The sequence below is a fragment of the Oncorhynchus mykiss genome, chromosome 25 (assembly GCF_013265735.2).
Source record: "Oncorhynchus mykiss isolate Arlee chromosome 25, USDA_OmykA_1.1, whole genome shotgun sequence".
Classification (NCBI taxonomy): Eukaryota; Metazoa; Chordata; class Actinopteri; order Salmoniformes; family Salmonidae; genus Oncorhynchus; species Oncorhynchus mykiss.
The window spans coordinates 39,048,700-39,076,202 of record NC_048589.1 but is presented as its reverse complement, the minus strand read 5'-3'; the positions used below and the strand labels follow the sequence as shown (position 1 = coordinate 39,076,202).

Here is a 27,503-nt window from a genome sequence, read left to right as displayed (position 1 = left end):
TACCATTTTTTTTAAAGATATCTGTGACAAACAGATGCATATCTATATTCCCAGTCTTGTGAAATCTATAGATTAGGGCCTAATTTATTTATTTCAATTGACAGATTTCCTTATATGAACTGTAACTGTAATTGTTACATGTTGCATTTATATTTTTTGTTCAGGATAATTTAAAGCAATGTCATGTTACTGTGTATCTACAGATAAGTCAAAACCTAATATTGCTATGCATGTGCATCCCTCTGCATCCCACTGTCTTACTGTAAAGGTAATAGAGGGATCCACAGCACATTGCCCAGGTTCTACCCAGGGCCCTTTGGAAAGCTGGGCAAAGTTTAATATTTTTTTATATTTTTCGTATTATATTCAATAATTTTATATAATTTGTTTTATAATCCCCATGTTATGTTATTAATTATTGTGATGATAGTGCAGCTGGATGTGGAAACAGTGTGTTTTCCTGGTGGTGTGGATTTGTGTAAAACTTTAATCTCACTGTGGTAAAGCTTCTGCCCATATTTATGATCGCTGGGATAAACCCTCTGGATCCGGAAAGGCTGAAAACATTACACACACACACACACACACACACACACACACACACACACACACACACACACACACACACACACACACACACACACACACACACACACACACACACACACACACACACACACACACACACACACACACACACACACACACACACACACACACACACACACACACACACGGATCATGATGGCGCTGAAGAACATGGCTGACATTTTACATTCTCCCAACCAATTGTGCTATTTTGTTCGTTTTTTTTGCCTTGTGTGTAGCTTCTTTTTTAAGTTATTGTGTACATAATGTTGATGCTACCGTAGCTTATGACCGACAAGAACTTCTGGACATTACAACAGCGATTACTCACCGAGGACTGGAAGAAACTTTTTCCTTTAATGAGTCCGACGAGAAGGATATCTTGCTTTCACTGGAACTTGACCAGATCCACACCTTTTGCGTGAAGAAAAGACAGATCGGGCAGCATTCTGAGAATCCGTGGGCAAGCAAATAAACTCCCACTGCCACCCGTTCTTCTTGCTAACGTGCAATCATTGGAAAAAAAATGTTATGACCTACGATTAATTTTATCCTACCAACGGGACATTAAAAAATGTAACATCTTATGTTTCACCGAGACATGGCTGAACGACACAGACAATATAGAGCTAGCGGGATTTTCCATGCACTGGTAGAACAAAGACGCTACCTCAGGTAAGACTGGCTGGGGGTGTGTGTCTATTTGTTTAATAACAGCTGGTGAGCAATGTCTAATACTAAAGAAGTCTTTGTGGTATTGCTCACCTGAGGTAGAGTATCTTATGATAAGCTGTAGACCACACTCTCTACCAAAATAATTATCATCCTTATTATTTGTAGCCATCTATTTACCACCATAGAACAAAGCTGGCATTAACACTGCTCTCAACCAACTCTATAAGACCCTAAGCAAAGAAGAAATTGCTCATCCAGAAGCGGTGCTCCTAGTGGCCGGGGACTTAATGCAGGCAAATGTAAGTCAGTTTTACCCAATTTTTACCAGCATGTCACTTGTGCAACCAGAGAAAAAAAATACCTTTACTTGACCACCTTTACTCCACACAGAGATGCATACAAAGCTCTCCCCCTCCCTCCATTTGGCAAATCGGACCATAATTCTATCCTCCTGATTCCTACTTACAATCAAAAACTAAAGCAGGAAGTACCAGTGACTCGCTCAATATGTATGTTGAATTGAATCCTACTACACAGACTCTGACGCTCGTCGGATGTGGCAGGGCTTGAAAACTATTACGGACTACAAAGGGAAACCTAGCCGTGAGCTGCCCAGTGACGCGACCCTACCAGACGAACTAAATACCATCTATGATATCTTCGAGGCAAGCAACACTGAAGCATGCACAAATTACCTTAACTAACATGTACCCCCACACACTGACTCAGTACCAGCGCCCCCTGTATATAGCCTTGTTATTATTATAATTATTTTGTTACTTTTTATTAAGACTTTTCATTTTAGTCTACTTGGTAAATATTTTCTTAACACTTCTTGAACTGCACTGTTGGTTAAGGGCTTGAGAGTAAAGCATTTCACGGTAAAGTCTACACTTGTTGTATTTAGCGCATGTGACAAATAAAGTTTGATTGGATTTCATACACGCTCACACACATGCACACACACACACACTTACACACGCACACACACACACACAAACAGACACACACACATGCACACACATGCATGGTGGTGCACACACATGCACGCACATGTATACACACACACACACACACGCACACGCACATGCACACACACACACACACACACACATACACACACACACACAGACACTCATAGACACACACGCACACATAGACACACACCCACATACATACTGTAGACACACACACATAGACACACACATGCACATAGGCACACACACAGTACATAGGGCCCTCAGGCATCTGAGGGATGAGTTGATTTACTGTCAAACTTGCCAGATTATCAATAATCTCACACAAACCACAATCTACTCACAGACAGCTGTGTACTTACTCACACACCCATAGAGAAAGAGGTTATGTGTGTGTGCGTTTTTTCATGTTTGTGTGTGTGTGTGTGTGTGTGTGTGTGTGTGTGTGTGTGTGTGTGTGTGTGTGTGTGTGTGCACGCACGCGCGCAGGGGTGTGTATGCATGCTCGTTCTCTGCTCGTAATAGGCTACCCAAGAAAGAGAGAGGGGCTTCTGTTCTGCCCGGAGAATTAGAGAAAAACACTTCAATTTTCCACTTGAGCAGATTTCAATTTACACACATTCATTCCCCTATGTCTGGCTGTCCTCTGGGTTATTGACAGCATCAAGACTGCTGTGATAAAATATTAGCCACTTAGTGGGACTTTGTTTTGCACTGCTAAGGACACTTACTCACTCACAGAATGGAGTGGTTGGCTGTAGTGAACTGTTACTGTTGTCACTGGTGGGTGTAAAACTCTCTGATGATGTATTGGATGCCCAAATAGGGTCACTGTTGTCACTGGTGGGTGTAACTCTCCGGTTGATGGATCTAATGCCCAAATAGGGTCACTGTTGTCACTGGTGGGTGTAAAACTCTCTGATGATGTATTGGATGCCCAAATAGGGCCACTGTTGTCACTGGTGGGTGTAACTCTCCGGTTGATATATCTAATTCCCAAATAGGTTGTTTTTTTAGTTTACGAAGAAACTAAGAGGTGCTTTTTCTGTGTGTGTGTGTGTGTGTGTGTGTGTGTGTGCGTGTGTGTCTGTGTGTGCTTCCGTGTGCTTGCGTGTGTTTGTGTCCGTGTGTGTGTGTGTGTGTGTGTTTGTGTGTGGCAGACAGGTCTAGGGCCGGAGCATTCCACAAGGCTCTCAAAGCAACCAAAGGCAGCTATTCTGTCCCTCTAACCTTTAAAACAAAGAGCTGGGCCACCATAACTGTGTGTGATGAGTGCACTCCTGCGTATCTGTGTGGGTGTGTGTATGCGCACGTTCCTGTGTGTGTGTGTGTGTGTGTGTGTGTGTGTGTGTGTGTGTGTGTGTGTGTGTGTGTGCATACCTGCGTGTGTGTTTGTGTAAGTGCTCGCTCCTGTTTGTGTGTCTACCATTATTTTGTGGAGCCATTAGCATCGTTATCAGTGAGAGCAGACCCAGATGCGTTTGTCAGCCCACTGAGAGTCAATTACCTCAGTCAGAGACAGCCATTGTTTCTCCGTGCGCCCTGGCCTATTGGTATTTAATACAGATATATTAATACAGCCGACTGACTGATCCACATGAACTTTACCTGCCGTTTTATGGAGAGACTACACGAATCTGGAATTAACAAACGTTATCTTTGAGTGTTTTATTATGTATTTGTTTCTGATATAGATACTAGATTCAATGTGATCGGCCATTTTAGACTATGCACCATTTAAAGGCAATGATATGGTTGCTGAGATGGAATTCAAAGTAAACGCTGCAGGGGGGGCCTCCCGAGTGGCGCAGCAGTCTAAGTCTGCATCGTTCTTTCCCAGGATGTGTCACAACCGGCCATGACCGCGAGTCCCATAGGGCGGTGCACAATTGGCCCAGTGTCTTCCGGGTTAGGGGAGGGTTTGGCCGGGGGGCTTTACTTGGCTCATCACCCTATAGCGACTCATTGTGGCAGGCCTGGTGCCTGCAGGCTGACTTCGGTTATCAGTTTAACTGTGTTTCCTCCGACACGTTGGTGCGGCTGGCTTCCGGGTTAAGCAGGCACATGTTAAGGAGCGTGGTTTGGCAGGTCATGTTACAGAGGACGCATGACTCGACCTTCGTCTCTTGGATCACAATTGGACATCTTAAAATTGGGGAGTAAAAGGACGTAAAAAATACAAAGAGAACTACAAAGAAATAATCGCTGTCAGCTCATTTGGAAATGACCTTTAAGAGTAAATCACGCTATAACAGATCTTCCGTCGTTCTAAATTAATCTAGCCTTTACTACGTCACCAACCTTGTGAAAAAGTGGAACCTCTTCACACTGGCTAATATGTTTGATATGGCAACAAATGCATAAATGTTAACTGCTGCGAAACAGACATTACCAACAAAATTCATCGTCATTATCCTGAATTGAGTCCTGAATTGAGTCTAACTTGACTATAACCTAAACAAATGACCATAAATTATATTTTTTCCCCACCACCAATCTCTCCCCCCAGGTGGTCTACAAGAACAACGACATCCGTCTGGAGCTCTCCCGTCTGGCGCATATCGTGGACCCCAAGATGAAGATCCAGGGGGATGTGATGTTTAAGTGTGAGAACGTGGCCACCCTGGACCCTGTCTCCTTCGAGACCCCCGAGGCCTACATCAGCCTGCCCAAGTGGAACACCAAGAGAATGGGTTCCTTGTCCTTTGACTTCAGGACCTCGGAACCCAACGGACTCATCCTCTTCACGCACGGCAAGCCTCAGGAGCGCAAGGAGGCCCAACGCAGCCAGAAGAACACCAAGGTAAGACGATGAACGATGATTAAATCAAACAACACATACATGTATTAACCTCAGCCTGCGTGTAAAGCTGTGTCTAAACCTGTCAAATGTATCACTAGTGTAAGGAGCAGGGTTGGGATCAATTCCATTTCAATTTCAGACCATTCAGAAAGTATATGTACTTCCAATTCCAATTCTCTTCAATGCTTTTCAATTAGAACAGTATGGAATTAGAGTTGGAATTCTGTTTACTTTCTGAATTGATTGGAATTTAAATGAAACCCCGTGTTGAGAAGAAACAAAAAGGCTGTGTTCAAGGATTTATTGGGCTTATAGGTCCTGTTTTGTGAAGATATCTCAGGGGCTGTTGTATCCCAATGCCGAACAAACACCTTGACCATCTCCCCCAGGTGGACTTCTTTGCGGTAGAACTGCTGGATGGCAGTCTGTACCTGCTGTTGGACATGGGCTCAGGAACCATCAAGGTCAAAGCCACCCAGAACAAGGTCAACGATGGAGCCTGGTACCACGTAGACATGCAGAGGGACAGGCGTTCAGGTGAGTCGTCTTACCTCAACAATATCTCTTAATTTCCCTTCAAAATTATGGAAGAACGTATTGTTGGTGAGGTTTATTTTTGACATATTAATTCTGGGTGGTTACACGGTTAATTCCACGTGGGGTACAGAGTTAAAACAGAAACAATTCAAAGATGAACCATTTAGGCATAAATTCTGAGTGTTTACGGTTGGAAGAAGGCTTATGACAAAATAATAAAAAATCATGCGACATTACCATTACCTAGTATTCTCGTGGATTTCCATTTCTGATCCTTGACATGATTCTACAACTTGATTGGAGTCCGTCTGTAGTACATTCAATTGATTGGACATGATTTGGAAAGGCACACACCTGTCTATATAAGGTCCCACGTAGAGCTCAGAGACAGGATTGTGTCGAGGCACAGATCTGGGGAAGGGTATAAAACAATGTCTGCCGCATTGAAGGTGTGCAAGAACACAACGGCCTCCATCAGCCTTAAGAAAAATTTGGAACCACCAAGACGCCGGGCACCCGGCCAAATTGAGTAATCGGGGGAGAAGGGCCTTGATCAGGGAGATGGGCAAGAACGCGATAGTTACTCAGACAGAGCTCCAGAGTTCCTCTGTGGAGATGGGAGAACCTTCCAGAAGGACAACCATCTCTGGAGCACTCCACCAACCAGGCCTTTATGGTAGAGTGGCCAGATGGAAGCCACTCCTCAGTAAAAGGAAGACAGGCCATTTGGAGTTTGCCAAGAGGCACTTAAAGGACTCTGACCATGAGAAACAAGATTCTCTGGTCTGATGTTACCAAATTGTTACTCTTTGGCCTGAATGCCAAGTGTCACATCTGGAGGAAACCTGGCACCATCCCTACAGTGAAGCATGGTGGTGGTAGCATCATGCTGTGAGGATGTTTTTCAACGCCAGGGACTGTGAGACTAGTCAGGATGGAGGGAAAGATGAACGGAGCAAGTACAGAGAGATCCTTGACGAAAACCTGCTCCAGAGCGCTCAGGACCTCCTATTGGTGCTAACGTTCACCTTCCAAAAGGACAACGACCCTGAGTATGCAGCCAAGACAACGCAGGAGTGGCTTCGGGACGAGTATATGAATGTCCTTAAGTGGCCCAGCCAGAGCCCAGACTTGAACCCGATCGAACATCTCTGGAGAGACCTGAAAATAGCTGTGCAGCGATGCTCACCATCCAACCTGAGAGAGCTTGAGAGGATCTGCAAAGAATGGGAGAAACTCCCCAAATACAGGTGTACCAAGCTTGTAACTATTTTTGCTTTGTCATTATGGGGTATTGTGTGTAGACTGATGAAGAGAAGGGGTTTTGAATAAGGCTTTAACGTAACAAAATGTGGAAAAAGTCAAGGGGTCTGAATACTTCATGAAAGAACTGTATATCGACATTTTTAGGACCCTTCCCACCTCTTACCTAATACCCTGTTTCTGCCCTGCTTAACTCTTTCATAATATCCTGTTGCTGCCCCTCCTTACCTAATACCCTGTTGCCGCCCCTCCTTACCGCTTTCCTAATACCCTGTTGCTGCCCCTCCTTACCTAATATCCTGTTGTTGCTTCTCCCTCCTTACCTAATATCCTGTTGTTGCTACTCCCTCCTTACCTAATACCCTGTTTCTTCCCCTTCTTAACTCTTACCTACAAACCTGTTGCTGCCCCTCCTTACCTGTTATCCTGTTGCTGCCCCTCCTTACCTGATATCCTGTTGCTGCCCCCTCCTTACATGTTATCCTGTTGCTGCCCCTCCTTACCTCTTACCCATTATCCTGTTGCTGCCCCTCCTTACCTATTATCCTGTTGCTGCCCCCTCCTTGCCTGTTATCCTGTTGCTGCCCCTCCTTACCTGTTATCCTGTTGCTGCCCCTCCTTACCTCTTACCTATTATCCTGTTTCTGCCCCTCCTTACCTTTTACCTATTATCCTGTTGCTGCTCCTCCTTACCTCTTACCTATTATCCTGTTGATGCCCCTCCTTACCTGTTATCCTGTTTCTGCTCCTCCTTACCTCTTACCTATTACCCCGTTGCTGCCCCCTCCTTACCCGTTATCCTGTTGCTGCCCCTCCTTACCTCTTACCTATTATCCTGTTGCTGCCCCTCCTTACCTATTACCCTGTTGCTGAACCCTCCTTACATGTTATCCTGTTGCTGCCCCTCCTTACCTCTTACCTATTATCCGTTGCTGCCCCTTCTTACCTCTTACCTATTATCCTGTTGTTGCCCCTTCTTACCTAATACCCTGTTGTTGCTGCCCACTCCTTACCTAATACCCCTTTGTTGCTGCCCCCTCCTTACCTAATATCCTGTTGTTGCTACCCCCTCCTTACCTAATACCCTGTTGTTGCTGCCCCCTCCATACCTAATACCCTGTTGTTGCTAACCCCTCCATACCTAATACCTTGTTGTTGCCCCCTCCTTATCTAATACCCTGTTTCTGCCCCCTCCTTGCCTAATACCATGTTTCGGCCCCACCTTACCTAATACCCTGTTGTTGCCACCTCCTTACCTAACTCTGAATTTAAGATTAGGGTTAAGTTTATGCATTATCTCCAAATGTTACATTTTAGGTAAGGGTTGGTCCGAATGATTGAGGTAAGGCTCTCACCCTGGTTGACCGAGGCGCCGGCGGTGAAAGTCGGCGATGAGGTCCGGGTCCAGGATGTCTTTAGCGAAGACCCAGTACCTCTCCTCCGGGCCACAACCCTCCCAATCAACCAGGTACTGGAAAACCCTGCTCCGTGGTCAAACACTCAGGAGACTTCTCACCATGTACACGGGATGGCCTTAGATGACACGGGAGGATGGGTGGGCCTGCAAAAAGAAGACAAAGGACTGTGAGACAAGCGCTTAATCCTAGACACATGAAAAGTAGAGTGTATACGGAGGGTACAGGGTAACGTAAAACAAACAGCAGTGGGACTAAGGACTCTAGAGACGAGGAAAGGACCAATGAAACGGGGGAAAGTTTGCGCGATTCCACCCGGAGGGGCAGGTCCCATGTAGACAGCCATACCCTCTGCCCAATACGATAGCGGGAAGCCGGAGTCCATCGACGGTCAACTTGTCTACGATACCTGGAGTTGGTCTTGAGATGTGCCAACAAAGCTCTTTTACAGGTACGCCGACAACGGCAGATGAACATATGGTCGGAGGGTATGTTGACTTCCTCATCTTGCTCTAGGCAGAGTGGGGGCTGACACCCCATGGAGCACTCAAAAGGGGTGTCCAGTGGCCGAGCCTGGAAGTGTGTTATGGGCATACTCCACCCAGACCTGTTGTTGGCTCCAGGTAGTGGATTTGGTTGAGATGAGACACCATAGTGTTGTTTCCAAATCTTGATCTGCTCGCTCCGACTGGCTGTTAGACTGGGGATGAATTCCGAAGGACAGGCTGGCCGACGACCCAGAACGCCTTCCCATAACCGCGGCGAGAACTGAGGACCCCAGTCGGAGACGATGTCCACCGGCAGTCCATGGATCCGGAAGACGTGCTGCACCATGAGCTGGGCCATTTCTTTGGCAGAGGGTAGCTTGGGGAGAGGAGTAAAATGTGCGGCTTTTGAAAACCGATCCACAACCATCAGGATGACGTGTTGCTATCAGACGGAGGAAGCCCAGTGACAACATCCAGGGAAATATGGCAATGAGGGAGAGGCAGTGGCTGGCGGAGGCCAGACGGAGTTTGCCACAGAGTCTTATTCTGAGCACATACCGTGCATGCGGCGGCGAAGGCAGAGGCATTAGGAACCATATTGGGCCACCAGAAACATTGTCGAAGGAACGGGAGCCAGGATGACAGGTCAGCCTGGAGGAATGAGCCCATTCCAGGACCTGAGACCGGGCGGAATCAGGGACGAACATACGGTTAGCCGGGCCCCCTCCAGGTTCCGGCTGGGACAGTTGTGCCTTGTGAACCAGGGTCACAATAATCCAGTCAACTGAAGCTGCAAGGCATGAGGTAGGGAGGATGGTCTCAGAGTCAGAGGGTGTGGCATCGGAACTGTACAGGCGAGAGAGAGTGTCTGGCTTCACATTCTTAGACCCTGGGCGGTAGGAGATGGTGAAGTTGAACCTGGTGAATAACAGAGCCTTGCAGAGTGCTGTAGCCCTGGATGAAGTGGCGGTAAAAATTAGCAAACCCCAGGAAACGTTTCTATTGCACTCTGGATTTTGGGGCCAATCTCACTTTTTCAGAATGCATCTGGACATTTCCTTCAGCGATGAGAAAGATGCCAGAAAGGAGATAATAGAATGGTCAAACTGGCACTTCTCAGCTTTCCCAAACTGGTTCTCCAGGAGGCGCTGAAGGACTTTCCCAAACTGGTTCTCCAGGAGGCGCTGAAGGACTTTCCCAAACTGGTTCTCCAGGAGGTGCTGAAGGACTTTCCCAAACTGGTTCTCCAGGAGGCGCTGAAGGACTTTCCCAAACTGGTTCTCCAGGAGGCGCTGAAGGACTTTCCCAAACTGGTTCTCCAGGAGGCGCTGAAGGACTTTCCCAAACTGGTTATCCAGGAGGCGCTGAAGAACTTTCCCAAACTGGTTCTCCAGGAGGCGCTGAAGGACTTGTCGGACATGGAGAATGTGTTCTTGGGCAGACCCAGACCGAGGAAGTCGTAGAGGTAGACAAACACAAAACGATTCAAAATGTCACGAAGCCCATCATTGACCAGTGCCTGGAAAACAACCCAAACGGCATGACCAGATACTCATAGTGTGCACTGGCAGTGTTGAAAGCCGTCTTCCGAACAAGATGGTAGGCATTCCGAAGGTCCAACATCGAAAAGATGGAAGTCCCCTAGAGAGGTTCGAAAGCAGAGGAGAGGAGTGGTAGGGGGTCATGATTCTTAATCAAGATGTCATTGAGGCCCCGGTAGTCGATGCATGGACGTAGGGTCTTAGCCTTCTTTTTCACAAAGGAAAACCCTGTGCCAGCAGGGGATGCAGAAGGACGAATGCTCCCAGCAGCCAGAGAGTCCTCAATGTACTCCTCCATGGCCTTGGTCTCGGGACCAGATAGGGAATGTAGCCGACCTCAAGGCGGTGTTTTACCGGGAGGAGGTCGATGGCACAATCATAGGGAGCCTTGTTGAAAACCTCCAGAAGATCTTGGTACTCTGCGGGAACAGTAGAAAAACCAGAGGCTTTACATAACCCCAGAGGAGGAGAATTTGGCGGCGGCTGTTCCGCTTTAAGATTAGTGGGAGTGACAGAATGGGATCCAACCCAAGATTGAACCTGTGGTCAAGTCAATAATGGGATTGTGCTTTAGGAGCTAAGAAAATCCCAACACCACAGGGAAGTGAGGGGATTCAATGAGGAGAAGCTGTGTTGACTTGTTGTGATTGCCAGATACTCACAGATTACCCTCCAACATCCGGTGAAATTGCAGAGTGCCAAATTGAAAATACAGAAATACACATAATAATTATTCATAAAATATACAAGTGTTATACATCGGCTTAAAGATGAACTTCTTGTTAATCCAGCCTCTGTGTCAGATTTCAAAAAGGCTTTACAGCGAAAGTATACCATGCGATTATCTGATGACAGCGCCCCGCAGAAAAAGTATACAACCATTTACCAGCCAAGTAGAGGAGTCACTAAAGTCAGAAATAGTGCTAAATTTAATCACTTACCTTTGATTATCTTCATATAGTTGCACTCACAAGACTCCCAGTTACACAGTAAATGTTTGTTTTGTTCGATAAAGTCACGTTTTATGTCCCAAAAACTCTGTTTTGTTCAGTAATCCAATGGCTCCAACGTGGTCACAACAGGCAGATGAATACATACATGCATACATACATACATGTCAAACGATGTTTATAATTAATCCTCAGGTTGTTTATTGCATTTAAAAATCAATCATATTTAAACCGGACAATACCGTTTTCAATAGAAAGGAAAAATTACAAACGAGCGCTCAAATCAGGTCTGCATACTTCCTCTGTCCTCTAACCAAAATGTGTTTTTACTTATTGTTTTTCAAAATAAAAGCCTGAAACCATGTCTAAAGACTGTTGACATTTAGTGGAAGCCATAGGAACTGCAATCTGCAACTGCAATTCCTAACCCTTTGGATTCTCTATAGGCATTGAGTTGAAAAACAGCCACATAATTCCACTTCCTGGATGGATTCTTCTCAGATTTTTGCCTGCCATATCAGTTATGTTATGCTCACAGACATTATTTTAACAGTTTTGGAGAATGTTTTCTATCCAAATCTACCAATTATATGCATATCCTAACTTCAGGGCCTGAGTAACAGGCAGTTTGCTTTGGGCACGCGTTTCATCCAGAGGTGAAAAAACTGCCACCTACCCAAGAGAGGTTAATGGGAACTATTTTTGTGTGTGACTCTTTCAAAGGAGCAGCCGTCCAGTGCTCTAGCGTCCAGGGTAACAGAGAAGCGTTGAGTGGGGATACCTAGTTCCGACACCAGGGTAGCGTCCATAAAACTCTTATCTGCCCCAGAGTCAATGAGCCCAGATAGACTTAGACTGGTCTCCGCACAGCAGGATCACAAAAAAGTGAGTAGGGGTAATGGGAATCAGAGAATTCCCAGTCTCTCATCAGTGTACTCGTACCTACTAAGTCTGGTCTCTTTATTGTGGTGCTGCCCCGCACCATCACAATACAGACAACAGTTGGAGCTCAGCCTATGTGAACGTTCCCTAGGCAATAATCTAGCTCTGCCCAGTTGCGTAGGCTCCAGTGTATCCGGCTCATCCGTCTCCGATGATTCTCGAGTGACCTCGGGTGGCTTTGGATCTTCTCGGAAATGCAGCTTCCGGATTCCTTCGGAGGTGAGCAAGCAGCAGCAGATGAACGAGTGTGACCGACACCTGACCTCTTCTCACTCCTGTGTTCCCGTAGACGCCCATCAATCCTAATGGTAAGGGTGATGAGGGAATCAAGGTGCCACGGTAACTTCCGAGCTGCTAGCTCATATTTTATCTCCTCTGATAGAGAAAGAATACATTGAATAAGGCCTCCGGATTCCAGGCACTCTCGGCATCCAATGTGCGAAAATCAACCTCGTAGTCTGCCACACTACGGGAATTCTGATGTAGTTCAAGTAGTTTTCGTGACCGCTTCTTTCCGAGGAACCAGAGATCCGAACACCTTCCTCACCTCTGCCATAAAATCTTCCAGATGATGACAAATGATGGATTGTTGCTCCCAAACTGCCTTAGCCCAGGAGAACGCCCTTCCCAACGTTAGCGTAATAATATACACTATCTTCGACCGATCTGAAGGGAAAGAAGATGGCTGCAGCTCAAAAATGAGGGAGCACTGAGAAAGAAATCCCCGCCAGGTTCCGGGTTCCCCCAGAATATCTCTCCGGAGGAGGTAAGCGGGGTTCTCAGTGAGCCGGGGTAGGCTGTACAAATCCTCCACTGGTAGGGGAGTTACTGAGCGACTGTGATACCCTCTCTATATTACAGTACATCCCTCTCTATATTACAGTGCAACCCTCTCTTTAATACTTTCCCCTCTCCAGGCACCATCTCAGTCAACAGCCGGCGCACTCCGTTCATGTCCAGCGGAGAGAGTGAGATCCTGGACCTGGAGGGGGACATGTACCTAGGTGGTCTACCCTCAGACCGCACCAATCTCATCCTGCCCACTGAGCTGTGGACCGCCATGCTCAACTACGGCTACGTTGGCTGCGTGCGCGACCTCTTCATCGACGGGCGCAGCAAGGACATCCGACAGATCGCTGAGGCCCAGAACGGGGCCGGCATCAAGCCGTCGTGCAACAAGGTGGTGGGGAAACAATGTGAGAGTTACCCGTGTAAGAACAGAGGCGTCTGCAAGGAGGGATGGAACCGGTTTATTTGCGATTGTACCGGCACGGGGTACTGGTCACGTACCTGCGAGAGAGGTAAGTGGAAGCCTTTGTTTTGCATGCGTGCTTGTATGTGTGTGTTTTATGACTGTGAATTTGTGTTTGCGTGTGCATTAACACATACGCTGATGTGGGGATTATCAATTATGGGATTGTATGTGTTGATGTGTTGATTCAGAGGTTAGATAACTGGTCCTTGTTGACTGCATTAATTGAAGTGTGTTGCATTGTTTCTTCCTATGAACTGGTTCATTAAAACATTAGTGGACTGTGTGTGTCAGAGGGAGGTTATTTATTTTGAGTCATTTAACCTTTATTTAACTATGAAAGTCAGTTAAAGAACAAATTCTTATTTACAATAATGGCCTACCAATCCCAGACAACGCTGGGCCAGTTGTGAGCCACCCGATGGGACTACCAAACAGGAAAAGATGGTAGCCCCCTGGAGAGGTTCGAAAGCCGAGGTGAGGCGTGGCAGGGGGACATGATTCTTAATCATGATGTCATTGTTGCCCCGGTAGTCGATCCATGGACGCAGGGTCTTGTCCTTCTTTTTCACAAAGACAAACCCTGCGCCGGCAGGGGATGCAGAAGGACGAATGCTCCCAGCAGCCAGAGAGTCCTCAGAGTACTCTTCCATGGCCTTGGTCTCGGGGCCGGATAGGGAATATGGCCGACCTCGAGGCGTTGTGGTGCCCAGGAGGTGGTCAATGGCAGAATCGCAGGGACGATGCGGAGGAAGAGAGGTAGCACAAGCCTTGTTGAAAACCTCCAGAAGATCTTGGTACTCTGCTGGAACAGTAGAGAAATCTGAGGCTATACTTAAACACAGAGGAGGATGCCTCTTGCACTGAGCTGCAGTGCCTTAGACTGCAGCGCCGCTCAGGAGCCCAAAAGTGGAATGAAAACACTTTACTAACTAAATCTAGCTTGTGCTCTAAATCCCAATGTTTCCCCTTTAAGGCTCTAGAGGAAGTTGTGGTAAAGACTGTATTGTTGATGCTGTTGAAATATTAATGTGGTTTCTGCCTTTTTTCTGGGAACCTTACTCTGGCCAAGGCAACCCAGCGTTGCAGTTTAATGACCAGAATATCTCTCTGTCACTCTCACCTATATCAACTGCTATAGTTATTTGCTGTGTCAAGTCTGCGTTAAAGTTAAATTAACAGAATAGAAATTGTATGGCTGTCTCTCTGTCTCTCTCTGTCTGTCTCTCTCTGTCTGTCTCTCTCTCTCTCCCTCTCTCACTCTCTCTCTCTCTCTCTCTCACTCTCTCTCTCTCTCTCATATAAACTTCTGTAGTTAGTTATTTGCTGTGTCAAGTCTGTATGACCTTTGACAGTTTCTCTCCCTATCATATGACATACCGACACGTTCTGTAAATCAGGCCATTATAACCCTTTGGTGCTATTCTCGTGGTCAACCCGCCAGAGACATGCACTTGTGAGGGAAAACACTTATTGCAAACACCAGCGAAAGGGTTGGAATTACAACTGCATGGCCATTGTGATGTCTATAATGGAATGCATTCGTCTAATTACAGCTACGTGGCCATTGTGATGTCTATTATGGAATGCATTCATCTAATTACAGCTAGGTGGCCATTGTGATGTCTATAATGGAATGCATTCATCTAATTACAGCTACGTGGCCATTATGATGTCTATAATGGAATGCATTAATCTAATTACAGCTACGTGGCCATTATGATGTCTATAATGGAATGCATTCATCTAATTACAGCTACGTGGCCATTATGATGTCTATTATGGAATGCATTCATCTAATTACAGCTACGTGGCCATTATGATGTCTATTATGGAATGCATTCATCTAATTACAGCTACGTGGCCATTATGATGTCTATTATGGAATGCATTCATCTAATTACAGCTAGGTGGCCATTGTGATGTCTATTATGGAATGCATTCATCTAATTACAGCTACGTGGCCATTATGATGTCTATTATGGAATGCATTCATCTAATTACAGCTACGTGGCCATTATGATGTCTATTATGGAATGCATTCATCTAATTACAGCTACGTGGCCATTATGATGTCTATTATGGAATGCATTCATCTAATTACAGCTAGGTGGCCATTATGATGTCTATTATGGAATGCATTCATATAATTACAGCTACGTGGCCATTATGATGTATATTATAGAATGCATTAATCTAATTACAGCTACGTGGCCATTATGATGTCTATTATGGAATGCATTCATCTAATTACAGCTACGTGGCCATTGTGATGTCTATTATGGAATGCATTCATCTACTACCTGTGGAAATGCCTCTTCACAAGGTCACCTGGATATGACACCTCTGAAAACACAGGACCACCGGGACCCTTTAAATATGACCTCGTATTTTACTCTCAATACAACAGATCAGTGAAGTTATTTTAACATGAACCCTTACCCCATAATGATTACTCAGAGAGAGATAGTGATGTAATGGAGAAGTCCCGAGGCTAGAGAGAAAAGTCTCTTATTTCAACATTCTGTATATTCTATGAGATTTTCTTATGGATTGAAAACAAAATGAATGCATTTGACAAATTATTCCAGACGCTTTTACCATATTAAATAAATATTGGAGGTTACATCTCTATCCAGCTCCGTTCCTCTATTCAGCCCCAGTTTCAGTTCAACCTCATTTTGACTTTGGAGGGACATTTTGTGAAAGGGACATTTTGTGAAAGAGAGAGCGAGCGAAAGAGGAGGAAAGGGAGCAGGAGAGTGAGAGAGGAGGTAAAGTGAGAGGGAGAGAGATAGAGGGGAGGGAGCGAGAGAGAGGAAGAGAGATAGAGGGGAGGGAGAGAGAGAGAGAGGAAGAGAGATAGAGGGGGGGAGAGAGAGAGAGGAAGAGAGATAGAGGGAAGGGGGGGAGAGGAAGAGAGATAGAGGGGAGGGAGAGAGAGAGAGAGGAAGATGGGGGGAGAGAGAGAGAGGAAGAGAGATAGGGTGGAGGAGGAAGAGAGATAGAGGGGGGGGAGATAGAGGAAGAGAGATAGAGGGGGAGAGAGAGAGAGAGGAAGAGCGATAGAGGGGAGGGAGAGAGAGAGAAAGTGAGAGAAATACATGAAGACAGAGATGGAGGTCAATTTGATATGAAAGCTAACTGTTCACCTCTAATCACTGTGTAAGGGACACGGGTCTAATGAAATTCTAACATAAAGGCCTGAGCCTTGCAGAGATGTCTGTATGCGTCTCTTTATAAACATAATATCATCTTTAGTCAAATTTCAGAGCAGAATTAATTATAATTAATATTTCAGCCTCTACTTCTTCTACTAATACAGGTCTTAATTATAAAGGTTAATAATGCAACATAACAAGTTAAAAGTATGCCTCAAGGAGTTTTCTTTAGCTTCTAGCTCCTTTTTTTCGTACACACACACACACACACACACACACACACACACACACACACACACACACACACACACACACACACACACACACACACACACACACACACACACACACAAACACAGACACACACACCACTCATACCCAATCCACTGTCCCTCCACTCCACAGGGCTTCTGTTGTCAGATGATTATCAGATCGTACAGGTGTTATGAAACCTCAAGGTCCGGCTGAAGTAATGACCCCCACCACAGCTGCCTGTTTCCTGTGGTGGCAGGGTATGCATGGGGTGACAAAACATGGGGCTGCTGATTTCTCTGTTTACCCAACACACGTTTATTGTTCAGCACTCCATTACCTGTGTCTTGTTCTATTTAAACCTCTACCATTACAGTCTGCCTGTCTTACTCGGCTCTATGGAGGACTGTTCCCTGTATAGAAGGCCTTCCTGGTCTCTCAGTAATATCCCTGTATAGAAGATATAGAAGGCCTTCCTGGTCTCTCAGTAATATCCCTGTATAGAAGGCCTTCCTGGTCTCTTAGTAATATCCTTGTATAGAAGGCCTTCCTGGTCTCTTAGTAATATCCCTGTATAGAAGGCCTTCCTGGTCTCTCAGTAATATCCCTGTATAGAACCTGGCCTCTCAGTAATATCCCTGTATAGAAGGCCTTCCTGGTCTCTCAGTAATATCCCTGTATCGAAGGCCTTCCTGGTCTCTTAGTAATATCCCTGTATAGAAGGCCTTCCTGTTCTCTCAGTAATATCCTTGTATAGAACCTGGTCTCTCAGTAATATCCCTGTATAGGAGGCCTTCCTGGTCTCTCAGTAATATCCCTGTATAGGAGGCCTTCCTGGTCTCTCAGTAATATCCTTGTATAGAAGGCCTTCCTGGTCTCTCAGTAATATCCCTGTATAGAAGGCCTTCCTGGTCTCTCAGTAATATCCCTGTATAGAAGGCCTTCCTGGTCTCTGTGGTTTTGTCTGAGTATTAGATTTTTGACTAAACTGGTCAACTGTAGTTACCCTTACCCACAATCTCAGGGTTTACATATGAGTTTAGGAGACAATCTCAGGGTTTAGATACGAGTATGAGACCATCTCAGGGTTTAGATATGAGTATGAGACAATCTCAGGGTTCAGATATGAGTTTAGGAGACAATCTCAGGGTTTAGATACAAGTATGAGACCATCTCAGGGTTTAGATATGAGTATGAGACAATCTCAGGGTTTATATATGAGTATGAGACAATCTCAGGGTTTAGATATGAGCTTGTGAGACATTCAAGGTGTAGTCTAGGTTACTTTGTTTGATTGTTCAACCCAGCAGCAAAAGATTATCTAAATGTTAAGTCTCTGGTTAGTTGACAGAGGATTGTATCTCTCTGATGGATCCTGCAGTCTGGACAGTCAGAAGGAAACGTCTGTTTGGAGATTAGATATTGATTCAGGAGAGTTCTTAAAAAGGCCTTTGAGTTGGGGCTCCACTGTTCTCCTGGATAAGAGAGAGAATCATATCCACTGCAGAGATATTGAGTGACAGAGAATATACTTTTTTTTACTGAGAGAAATTATTGGAATATATTGATCTGGGTTGAGGTAATGTTCTAATACATTATAAGCCATTTAGCAGATGTTTTTATCCAAAGCGTCACAGGTATGCTCTACCAACTGTGCTACAGAGGACCACGTTATGGCTGCAAAAAGAGACACGTCCAACACATCCAGACTGTTGTCTGTCAGTCTATCACTTACTTTCTCTCTCCCTCTCCCTCTCCATCACTCCCTCTCCTTCTCCATCACTCCCTCTCCTTGTCCATCACTCCCTCTCCTTCTCCATCTCTCTCTCTTACTCTCCATCTCTCTCCCCCTTGCTCTCCATCTCTCCCTCTTGCTCTCCATCTCTCCCCCTTGCTCTCCATCACTCCCTCTCCTTCTCCATCACCCCCTCTCCTTCTCCATCACTCCCTCTCCTTCTCCATCTCTCCCTCTTGCTCTCCATCTCTCCCTCTTGCTCTCCATCTCTCCCTCTTACTCTCCATCACTCCCTCTCCTTCTCCATCTCTCTCTCTTGCTCTTCATCTCTCCCTCTTGCTCTTCATCTCTCCCTCTTACTCTCCATCACTCCCTCTCCTTCTCCATCTCTCTCTTGCTCTCCATCTCTCCCTCTTGCACTCCATCTCTCTCCCCCTTGCTCTTCATCTCTCCCTCTTGCTCTTCATCTCTCCCTCTTACTCTCCATCACTCCCTCTCCTTCTCCATCTCTCTCTCTTGCTCTCCATCTCTCCCTCTTGCACTCCATCTCTCTCCCCCTTGCTCTTCATCTCTCCCTCTTGCTCTCCATCTCTCCCTCTTGCTCTCCATCTCTCCCTCTTGCTCTCCATCTCTCCCTCTTGCACTCCATCTCTCTCCCCCTTGCTCTTCATCTCTCCCTCTTGCTCTCCATCTCTCCCTCTTGCTCTCCATCTCTCCCTCCTGCTCTCCATTTCTCCCTCTTTCTCTACATCTCTCCCTCTTGTTCTCCATCTCTCCCTCCTGCTCTCCATCTCTACCTCCTTTCTTTGGTCAGACTTTTTTGGGGAAAGTTCAGATAGACCATCTGTGGATTCTCTACAGATGGTCATACTAACAAGAACATATCTGTTGATAGGCGACTGCTTGCTAAGGTGACGGTTTGGGTTAGAAATAGGTTTAGGGCTAGGGTACGGGTCACGTTTAGGGTTAGAATAAGGGATGGGTAAGGGTTAAGTTTAGGGTTAGAATAATGGTTAGGGTAAGGGTTACATTTAGGGTTAGAATAAGGGTTAAGTTTAGGGTTAGAATAAGGTTTAGGGCTTTGGCACGGGTTAAGTTTAGGGTTAAAATAAGTGCTGGGGTAAGGGTTAAGTTTAGGGTTAGAATAAGGGTTAGAATAAGGGTTAAGTTTAGGGTTAGAATAAGGGTTAGGGTAAAGGTTAAGTTTAGGGTTAGATTAAGGGTTAGGGCTGGGGTAAGGGTTACGTTTAGGGTTAGAATAAGGGTTAAGTTTAGTGTTAGAATAATGGTTAGGGCTAGGGTTAAGTTTAGGGTTAGATTAAGGGTTAGGGTAAAGGCTAAGTTTAGTGTTAGAATAAGGGTTAGGGCTATGGTTGAGTTTAGGGTTGGAATAATGGCTGGGTAAGGGTTAAGTTTAGGGTTAGAATAAGTGCTGGGGTAAGGGTTGAGTTTAGGGTTAGAATAAGGGTTAGAATAAGGGTTAGAATAAGGGTTAGAATAAGTGCTGGGTAAGGATTGAGTTTAGGGTTAGAATAAGGGTTAGGGCTGGGGTAAGGGTTAAGTTTAGGGTTAGAATAAGTGCTGGGGTAAGGGTTAAGTTTAGGGGTAGAATAATGGTGAAGATTAGGGTTAAGTTTAGGGTTAGAATAAGTGCCGGGGTAAGGGTTAAGTTTAGGGTTAAAATAAGGGTTTCTTTCTCTCATCTTGTTCTGTCTATGCCTTTTTCCTTACATGACCAAAGCAAGTGAAATCGATAATAAACACAATTGAAATAAACAATACAAAAATGTACAATAAACATTATGCTCACAAAAGTTCATAGTTAATAGTTAAAGTACAAAAGTTAAAATAGTTAAAGTACAAAAGTTCAAATAGTTAAAGTACAAAAGGGAAAATGGTGTTTGTTTTTCACTTTTCACTTTCTTGTGGCAACAGGTCACAAATATTGCTATTGTGATGGCACACTCTGGTATTTCACCCAGTAGATATGGGAGTTTATCAACATTGGATTCTTTGTGGGTCGGTGTAATCTGAGGGAAATATGTGTCTTTATGGTCTATGGTCATACCTTTGGCAGGAGGCTAGGAAGTGTAGCTCATTTTCTACCTCATTTTGTGGGCAGTGTGCACATAGCCTGTTTTCTCTTGAGCCATCTCCCTTCTCTGTCTCTCTCTCTTTCTCTCTCTCTCTCTCTCTTCTGTCTCTCTCTCTTCTGTCTCTCTCCCCATCTCTCTCCCCATCTCTCTCTCTCTCTCTCCCTTCTCTCTCTCTCTCTCTCTCTCTCTCTCTCTTGTCTCTCTTCCTCTCTCTCTGTCTGTCTCTCCTATCTTTATCTATTTCAGTCTCTCTGTCTCTCTCTGTCTCTATCTCTCTCTCCTATCAATTCAATTCAAGGGGCTTTATTGGCATGGGAAACATGTGTTAACATTGCCAAAGCAAGTGAGGTAGATAATATACAAAAGTGAAATAAACAAAAAAAAATAACATTAAACATTACACATACAGAAGTTTCAAACAATAAAGACATTACAAATGTCATATTACGTATATATACAGTGTCGTAATGATGTACAAATGGTTAAGGGTACACAAAGGATAATAAATAATCATATATTTCTCTATTTCTCTCTCTCTCCCCGTCTCTCTCTATCTTCCCGTCTCTCTCTCTCCCATCTTTCTCTCTTTCACCCTCTCTCTCTCTGTCTTTCTCCCTGACTCTCTCTCTTTTTCTCTCCTGTCAAACTCGCCCCCCCTTCTCCCCCCTTCTCCCCCCTCTCTCTGTCACCCTGCATTGTAGCGTATTGGGGAGTATGGACTCTGCTTCCACTATGTGGTTGTTGGTGACTCTGCAGTCTCTCTCCCCCAGCACATCTAAAATCACAGAGGACATTTTAAGGGCATGTAGCATCTTAGGGAGACACACACAGACATGAATAAATAAGAGACCTTTAGAGGTCAGACGTGGTTCTGAACCACTGCAGAGGTAGCCATAAGAGACAAACATCTCACTAACGTCTCACTGTTTTTTTATGAAATGGAGCTGCATTCATCCGTATTCAATTGTCTTGGAATCAGAGTCTGATTTGAAGTAATTTACTGTGATGAACGGCGGCGGTGTTTACGATTTGAATCCCAGACTATTTTATCAATGTTTTTCTCTCAGTTGACGTCAATCAGTGGTGATTATTTGTGGCACAGCGCCCACAGAGGACCAAATATGATACATGTGTGTGTCTCCCTAATCCTGAGTTTGTAGTGTTTGTGTTTGTGTTTGTGTTTGTGTGTGTGTGTGTTTTTCTAGATCCTATATGAGCACGCCTGTTAGATCAACTTAATTCTATGCCTCGGCTGCCCTCACAGAGAATTTCCCAGATCGCCGTGAAATCCTCTAAGCTTTAATCCTAATGGTACCATCTCTTTCCTGTGTAATTTGTGAGGTAATTATGCAACAGGGAGCTGACTTTAAAATCAGTCTTTCCCTCCCTCTCATGTTCATCTTCTTCATCAGCAATGACTTACTATTTCATCTGCACACTCAGATGCACACATACTGTATACACACACAAACACACACATATGCACACACATATGCACACACATATGCACACACACACACACACACGCACACGCACACGCACATACCACTGCCATGTTGATATCCAGAAGTAGCACGGGACTATTGACTTTGAATGGGAGCTGATGAGTGTTCGCCCAGTGATGTAGTCGAGTCACTAAACCTCGAGTCCTGGTTCAAGTCTGAGCCCTCTCCTGTACTCCCTGTTCACCCACGACTGCGTGGCCATGCACGCCTCCAACTCAATCATCAAGTTTGCAGACAACACAACAGTGGTAGGTTTGATTACCAACAACGACGAGACAGCCTACAGGGAGGAGGTGAGGGCCCTCGGAGTGTGGTGTCAGGAAAATAACCTCACACTCAATGTCAACAAAACTAAGGAGATGATTGTGGACTTCAGGAAACAGCAGAGGGAACACCCCCCTATCCACATCGATGGAACAGTAGTGGAGAGGGTAGCAAGTTTGAAGTTCCTCGGCATACATATCACAGACAAACTGAATTGGTCCACCCACACGGACAGCATCGTGAAGAAGGCGCAGCAGCGCCTCTTCAACCTCAGGAGGCTAAAGAAATTTGGCTTGTCACCAAAAGCACTCACAAACTTCTACAGATGCACAATCGAGAGCATCCTGGCAGGCTGTATCACCGCCTGGTACGGCAACTGCTCCGCCCACAACCGTAAGGCTCTCCAGAGGGTAGTGAGGTCTGCACAACGCATCACCGGGGGCAAACTACCTGCCCTCCAGGACACCTACACCACCCGATGTTACAGGAAGGCCATAAAGATCATCAAGGACAACATCCACCCGAGCCACTGCCTGTTCACCCCGCTATCATCCAGAAGGCGAGGTCAGTACAGGTGCATCAAAGCTGGGACCGAGAGACTGAAAAACAGCTTCTATCTCAAGGCCATCAGACTGTTAAACAGCCACCACTAACACTGAGTGGCTGCTGCCAACACACTGACACTGACTCAACTCCAGCCACTTCAATAATGGGAATTGATGGGAAATGATGTAAAATACATCACTAGCCACTTTAAACAATGCTACATAATATAATGTTTACATACCCTACATTATTCATCTCATATGTATACGTATATACTGTACTCTATATCATCTACTGCATCTTTATGTAATACATGTATCACTAGCCACTTTAACTATGCCACTTTGTTTACATACTCATCTCATATGTATATACTGTACTCGATACCATCTACTGTATCTTGCCTATGCCGCTCTGTACCATCACTCATTCATATATCTTTATGTACATATTCTTTATCCCCTTACACTTGTGTGTATAAAACAGTAGTTTTGGAATTGTTAGTTAGATTACTTGTTGGTTATTACTGCATTGTCGGAACTAGAAGCACAAGCATTTTGCTACACTCGCATCAACATCTGCTAACCATGTGTATGTGACAAATAACATTTGATTTGATTTGATTTGATTTGATTTGAAGTCCCAAGTCCCCTATGGCTGAAGTCTGAGTCCCAGTGCTTGAGTCCTGGTTCAAGTGCTGAAATCTGAGTCAATAGGTCCACATTAACTCAAAATAAAGTGATTTACCCAGTCAGATATAGTCTGGTGACAAGAGGAATCATTTACCCACTCAGATAAGGTCTGGTGACAAGAGGAATCATTTACCCACTCAGATACAGTCAAGAGGAATTATTTACCCAGTCAAAATATAGTCTGGTGACGAGAGGAATTTAGTAACAAGAAATTGTTTGTAATAACTTTTTCTTTTTTTTCTGTGCCACAAAATGCATGTAGGATGATAATGTTACCATGGCTACATTCAGTAGGCTACTGGTAATGTTACCATGGCTACGTTCAGTAGGCTACTGGTAATGTTACCATGGCCACATTCAGTAGGCTACTGCTTCTTCTGTTGGCACTCCAAAATGTCCCATAAACATCACAAATGGTCCTTTTGATCGATAAATTGCTTCTTTATATCGCCAAAATGTCAATTTATTTGGCGCGTTTGATTCAGAAAAACACTGGTTCTAACTCGCTCAACATGCAAAGTATCTAATAAGTTACCTGTAAACGTGGTCCAAACATTTCAAACATCGTTCCTAATCCAAATTGATGTATCCTAAAATGTAAATAATCGAAAAAGAATGTAAGACGGGTGTCGTGGAAATTTCCTGTATTACCAAATCATGTCAGAGTTATCATAAAGTCCATCTTTAATTATATGAGCTTCACCATAGCCCTGTGACTCTCAGATCAATTCAGTATCTATAAATGAATTCTCTGAGAGTGCTTACAAAACAGTTCTTAGTATCATTTATAGCCAAGACACACCCATCAAAAGTCACATGACGAATAACAGATCTTAGGAACATTATACAAAGAACCTTTTACCAGAAAAAGGAGTATCCCATAATGTATAGCATTAGCTATAAATTATCGTTCAGTTTGGTCTCCTAAACCAAAGCTCTTATCTCTTTCTTGGTACCACTTAGAACCAAAAACATTACCTCATCCAATGGCATATATCAAATACACCCCTTCCTGGACAAGCTTACAGAGAGACATGACTGGCACACAGACATTGTGGAGCCACCTAACTGGTTCCCCATTAATCTCACCATCCCTTCACATGGTTTAGGAATAGTTAGACACATTCACAGATAAGACTAACCCGACCTCTCCCCTCTCTGGGCCTAAGTAACTTTCCCACATAAGCATACTATAAAAATGTATAAAACATCTTATTTATAAATGTTACCTAAAGGATTTTGATTCTGCCACGACACGGGAAATGCTGTGCTCAATACCGGACAAAAACATTGTGAAGCATGTTCCAGGTCGCGCGCACCAAAACATTAGAGTGCACTTGGAGTGACACATGGAAATAACAGGGCTACTTCTTCATTTCTCAAAGGAAAAACATCAACCAATTTCTAAAGACTGTTGACATCTAGTGGAAGACATAGGAACTTCAAACATATTTCTATTAAAAAGGGATTGCCATAGAAATTTAATGGAAAACAGATTGAGCTCAAAAATGTTTTTCCCTGGATGGATTGTGCTAAGGGTTTCGCCTGCCAAATCAGTTCTGTTATATTCACAGACATGATTCAAACAGTTTTAGAAACTTCAGAGTGTCTTCTATCTTCTATGCTTCTGGGCTTGAGTAGCAGGCAGTTTACTTTGGGAACGCTTTTCATCCCGGATGTGAAAATACTGCCCCTAGACCAAAGAGATTTTAATGTGAGTCTGGAAGGAGAGATTACAGTCTAACCAGATACCTAGGTATTTGTAGTTGTCCACATATTCTAGGTCAGAACTGTCCAGAGTAGTGATGCTGGACGGGCGGGCAGGTGCGGGCAACGATCGGATGGAGAGCATTAATTTAGTTTTACTTGCATTTAAGAGCCACGGAAGGAGAGTTGTATGGCATGGAAGCTCGTCTGGAGGTTAGTTAACACAGTGTCCATAGAAGGGTCAGAGGTATACAGAATGGTGTTGTCTGCATAGAGATGGATCAGGGAATCACCAGCGGCAAGAGCGACATCATTGATGTATACAGAGAAAAGAGTAGGCCCGAGACTTGAACCCTGTGGCACCCCCATAGAGACTGCCAGAGGTCCATACAACAGTCCCTCCGATTTGACACACTGAACTGTATCAGAGAAGTAGTTGGTGAACCAGGCGAGGCAGTCATTTGAGAAACTAAGGCTGTTGAGTCTGCCGATAAGAATGTGGTGATTGACAGAGTTGAAAGCCTTTTGCCACGTCGATGAATACAGCTGCACAGTATTGTCTCTTATCGATGGCGGTTATGATATCGTTTAGGACCTTGAGTGTGGCTGAGGTGCACCCATGGCCAGCTCGGAAACCTGTCTGCATAGCGGAGAAGGTACGGTGGGATACGAAATGGTCTGTGATCTGTTTGTTAACTTGGCTTTCAAAGACCTTAGAAAGGCAGGGTAGGATAGATATGGGTCTGTAGTAGTTTGGGTCTAGAGTGTCTCCCCCTTTGAAGAGGGGGATGACCGTGTGTCTCGACTCCGACCGAAGGTGGCTCCCCTTCCCGTTCGGGTGGCGCTCGGCGGTCGTCGTCGCCGGCCTACTAGCTGCCACTGATTATTTCCTCCCCCTCCTTATGTGTTTATTGAGTGCACCTGTTTTGAGTTGGGTATAATTAGAGAGGCTTTATTAGTCTGCCGGCCCGCCTGGTTCCTTGTGCGGGATTAATTATTGTGACCTTCTGTTTTGTGTAAACTTGTGTGCACGTCTGTGAGTTACGTGCTTTCCCATTTCGTGAGTTTTTTCTGGACAGTTTAAGTCCTCCTGTTTGGGGCGTTTGTTTTGTATTACGCCCTGTGTTTTCGTGGGGTTGGCTTATGTTTGCCGTTGTTGTGCATTAAAATAGCACTCCCCTGAACTCTCTGCTTCCTGCGCCTGACTTCTCACCCACTACACTCAGAACGTTACACCGTGGCATCTTTCCAATCTTTGGGGATCTCAGACGATACTAAAGAGAGATTGAACAGGCTAGTAATTGGGGTTGCAAAAATTTCGGCTGCTAATTTTAGAAAGAGAGGGTCCAGATTGTCTAGCCCTGCTGATTTTTTCTTTTTTTGTTCTTTATTTAACTAGGCAAGTCAGTTAAGAACAAATTCTTATTTTCAATGACGGCCTAGGAACAGTGGGTTAACTGCCTGTTCAGGGGCAGAACGACAGATTTGTACCTTGTCAGCTCGGGGGTTTGAACGTCCAACGCTCTAACCACTAGGCTACGCTGTTGTAGAGGTGACTCTTGTGAAGCGTCATAGAACCCTTACCCTCTAATAACTCTTGTGTAGCTTGTGAGCGTCATAGGTTTTCATAGATCGCTTTTAATAATTTGTAGCTCAAAACATTCCAACTCTACAGACGTTTGTGTATGGAAGACCCGACCCCTTCGGGATCCGCCCTTGACTCAAAAACGCTGGTGTAGCTCAGCCCTTGTTAATCAAACGTGTATCTACGGATGTAGAAGGAAAAACAAATAATCCGATGGTACAACCTAAAAGTCTGTAGCGCAAACACACAACGTTTAAAAGGGGTTAGAACTCCAAACGCTCCGGCGAAACGGTGGGTTAACGGTCCTGTCCGCAAGTAGTTTTTGATATTCTTTATAAATGTCAAATGTGTCCCGCCAACGTTCAGTAGAAATAAATAAATGTGGTGCCGGATATTATGAGTCATATCTTTTGAATGGTAACATGGTAATAACCTGACTATGAAATGCAGTGGGGAAAGTGGGAGTGTTGAGCGAGACTACTTTTCAATAATCAAGGGAGAGAAAAACATAGCTAGACTGTTGTTTTAC

General features: G+C 44.8%; 1 protein-coding gene across 1 annotated transcript in view; it reads left to right on the top strand.

The window, feature by feature from the left end:
• LOC110505895 (neurexin-3a-like) overlaps positions 1 to 27,503 on the top strand; it is a 614,746-nt gene that overhangs the window by 171,981 nt on the left and 415,262 nt on the right. The window contains exons 8-10 of the mRNA XM_036963045.1: positions 4,750 to 5,043; positions 5,433 to 5,580; positions 13,097 to 13,480. Of these exons, the coding sequence (XP_036818940.1) occupies positions 4,750 to 5,043; positions 5,433 to 5,580; positions 13,097 to 13,480 (826 nt within the window). The remainder of the gene's footprint in view (positions 1 to 4,749; positions 5,044 to 5,432; positions 5,581 to 13,096; positions 13,481 to 27,503) is intronic.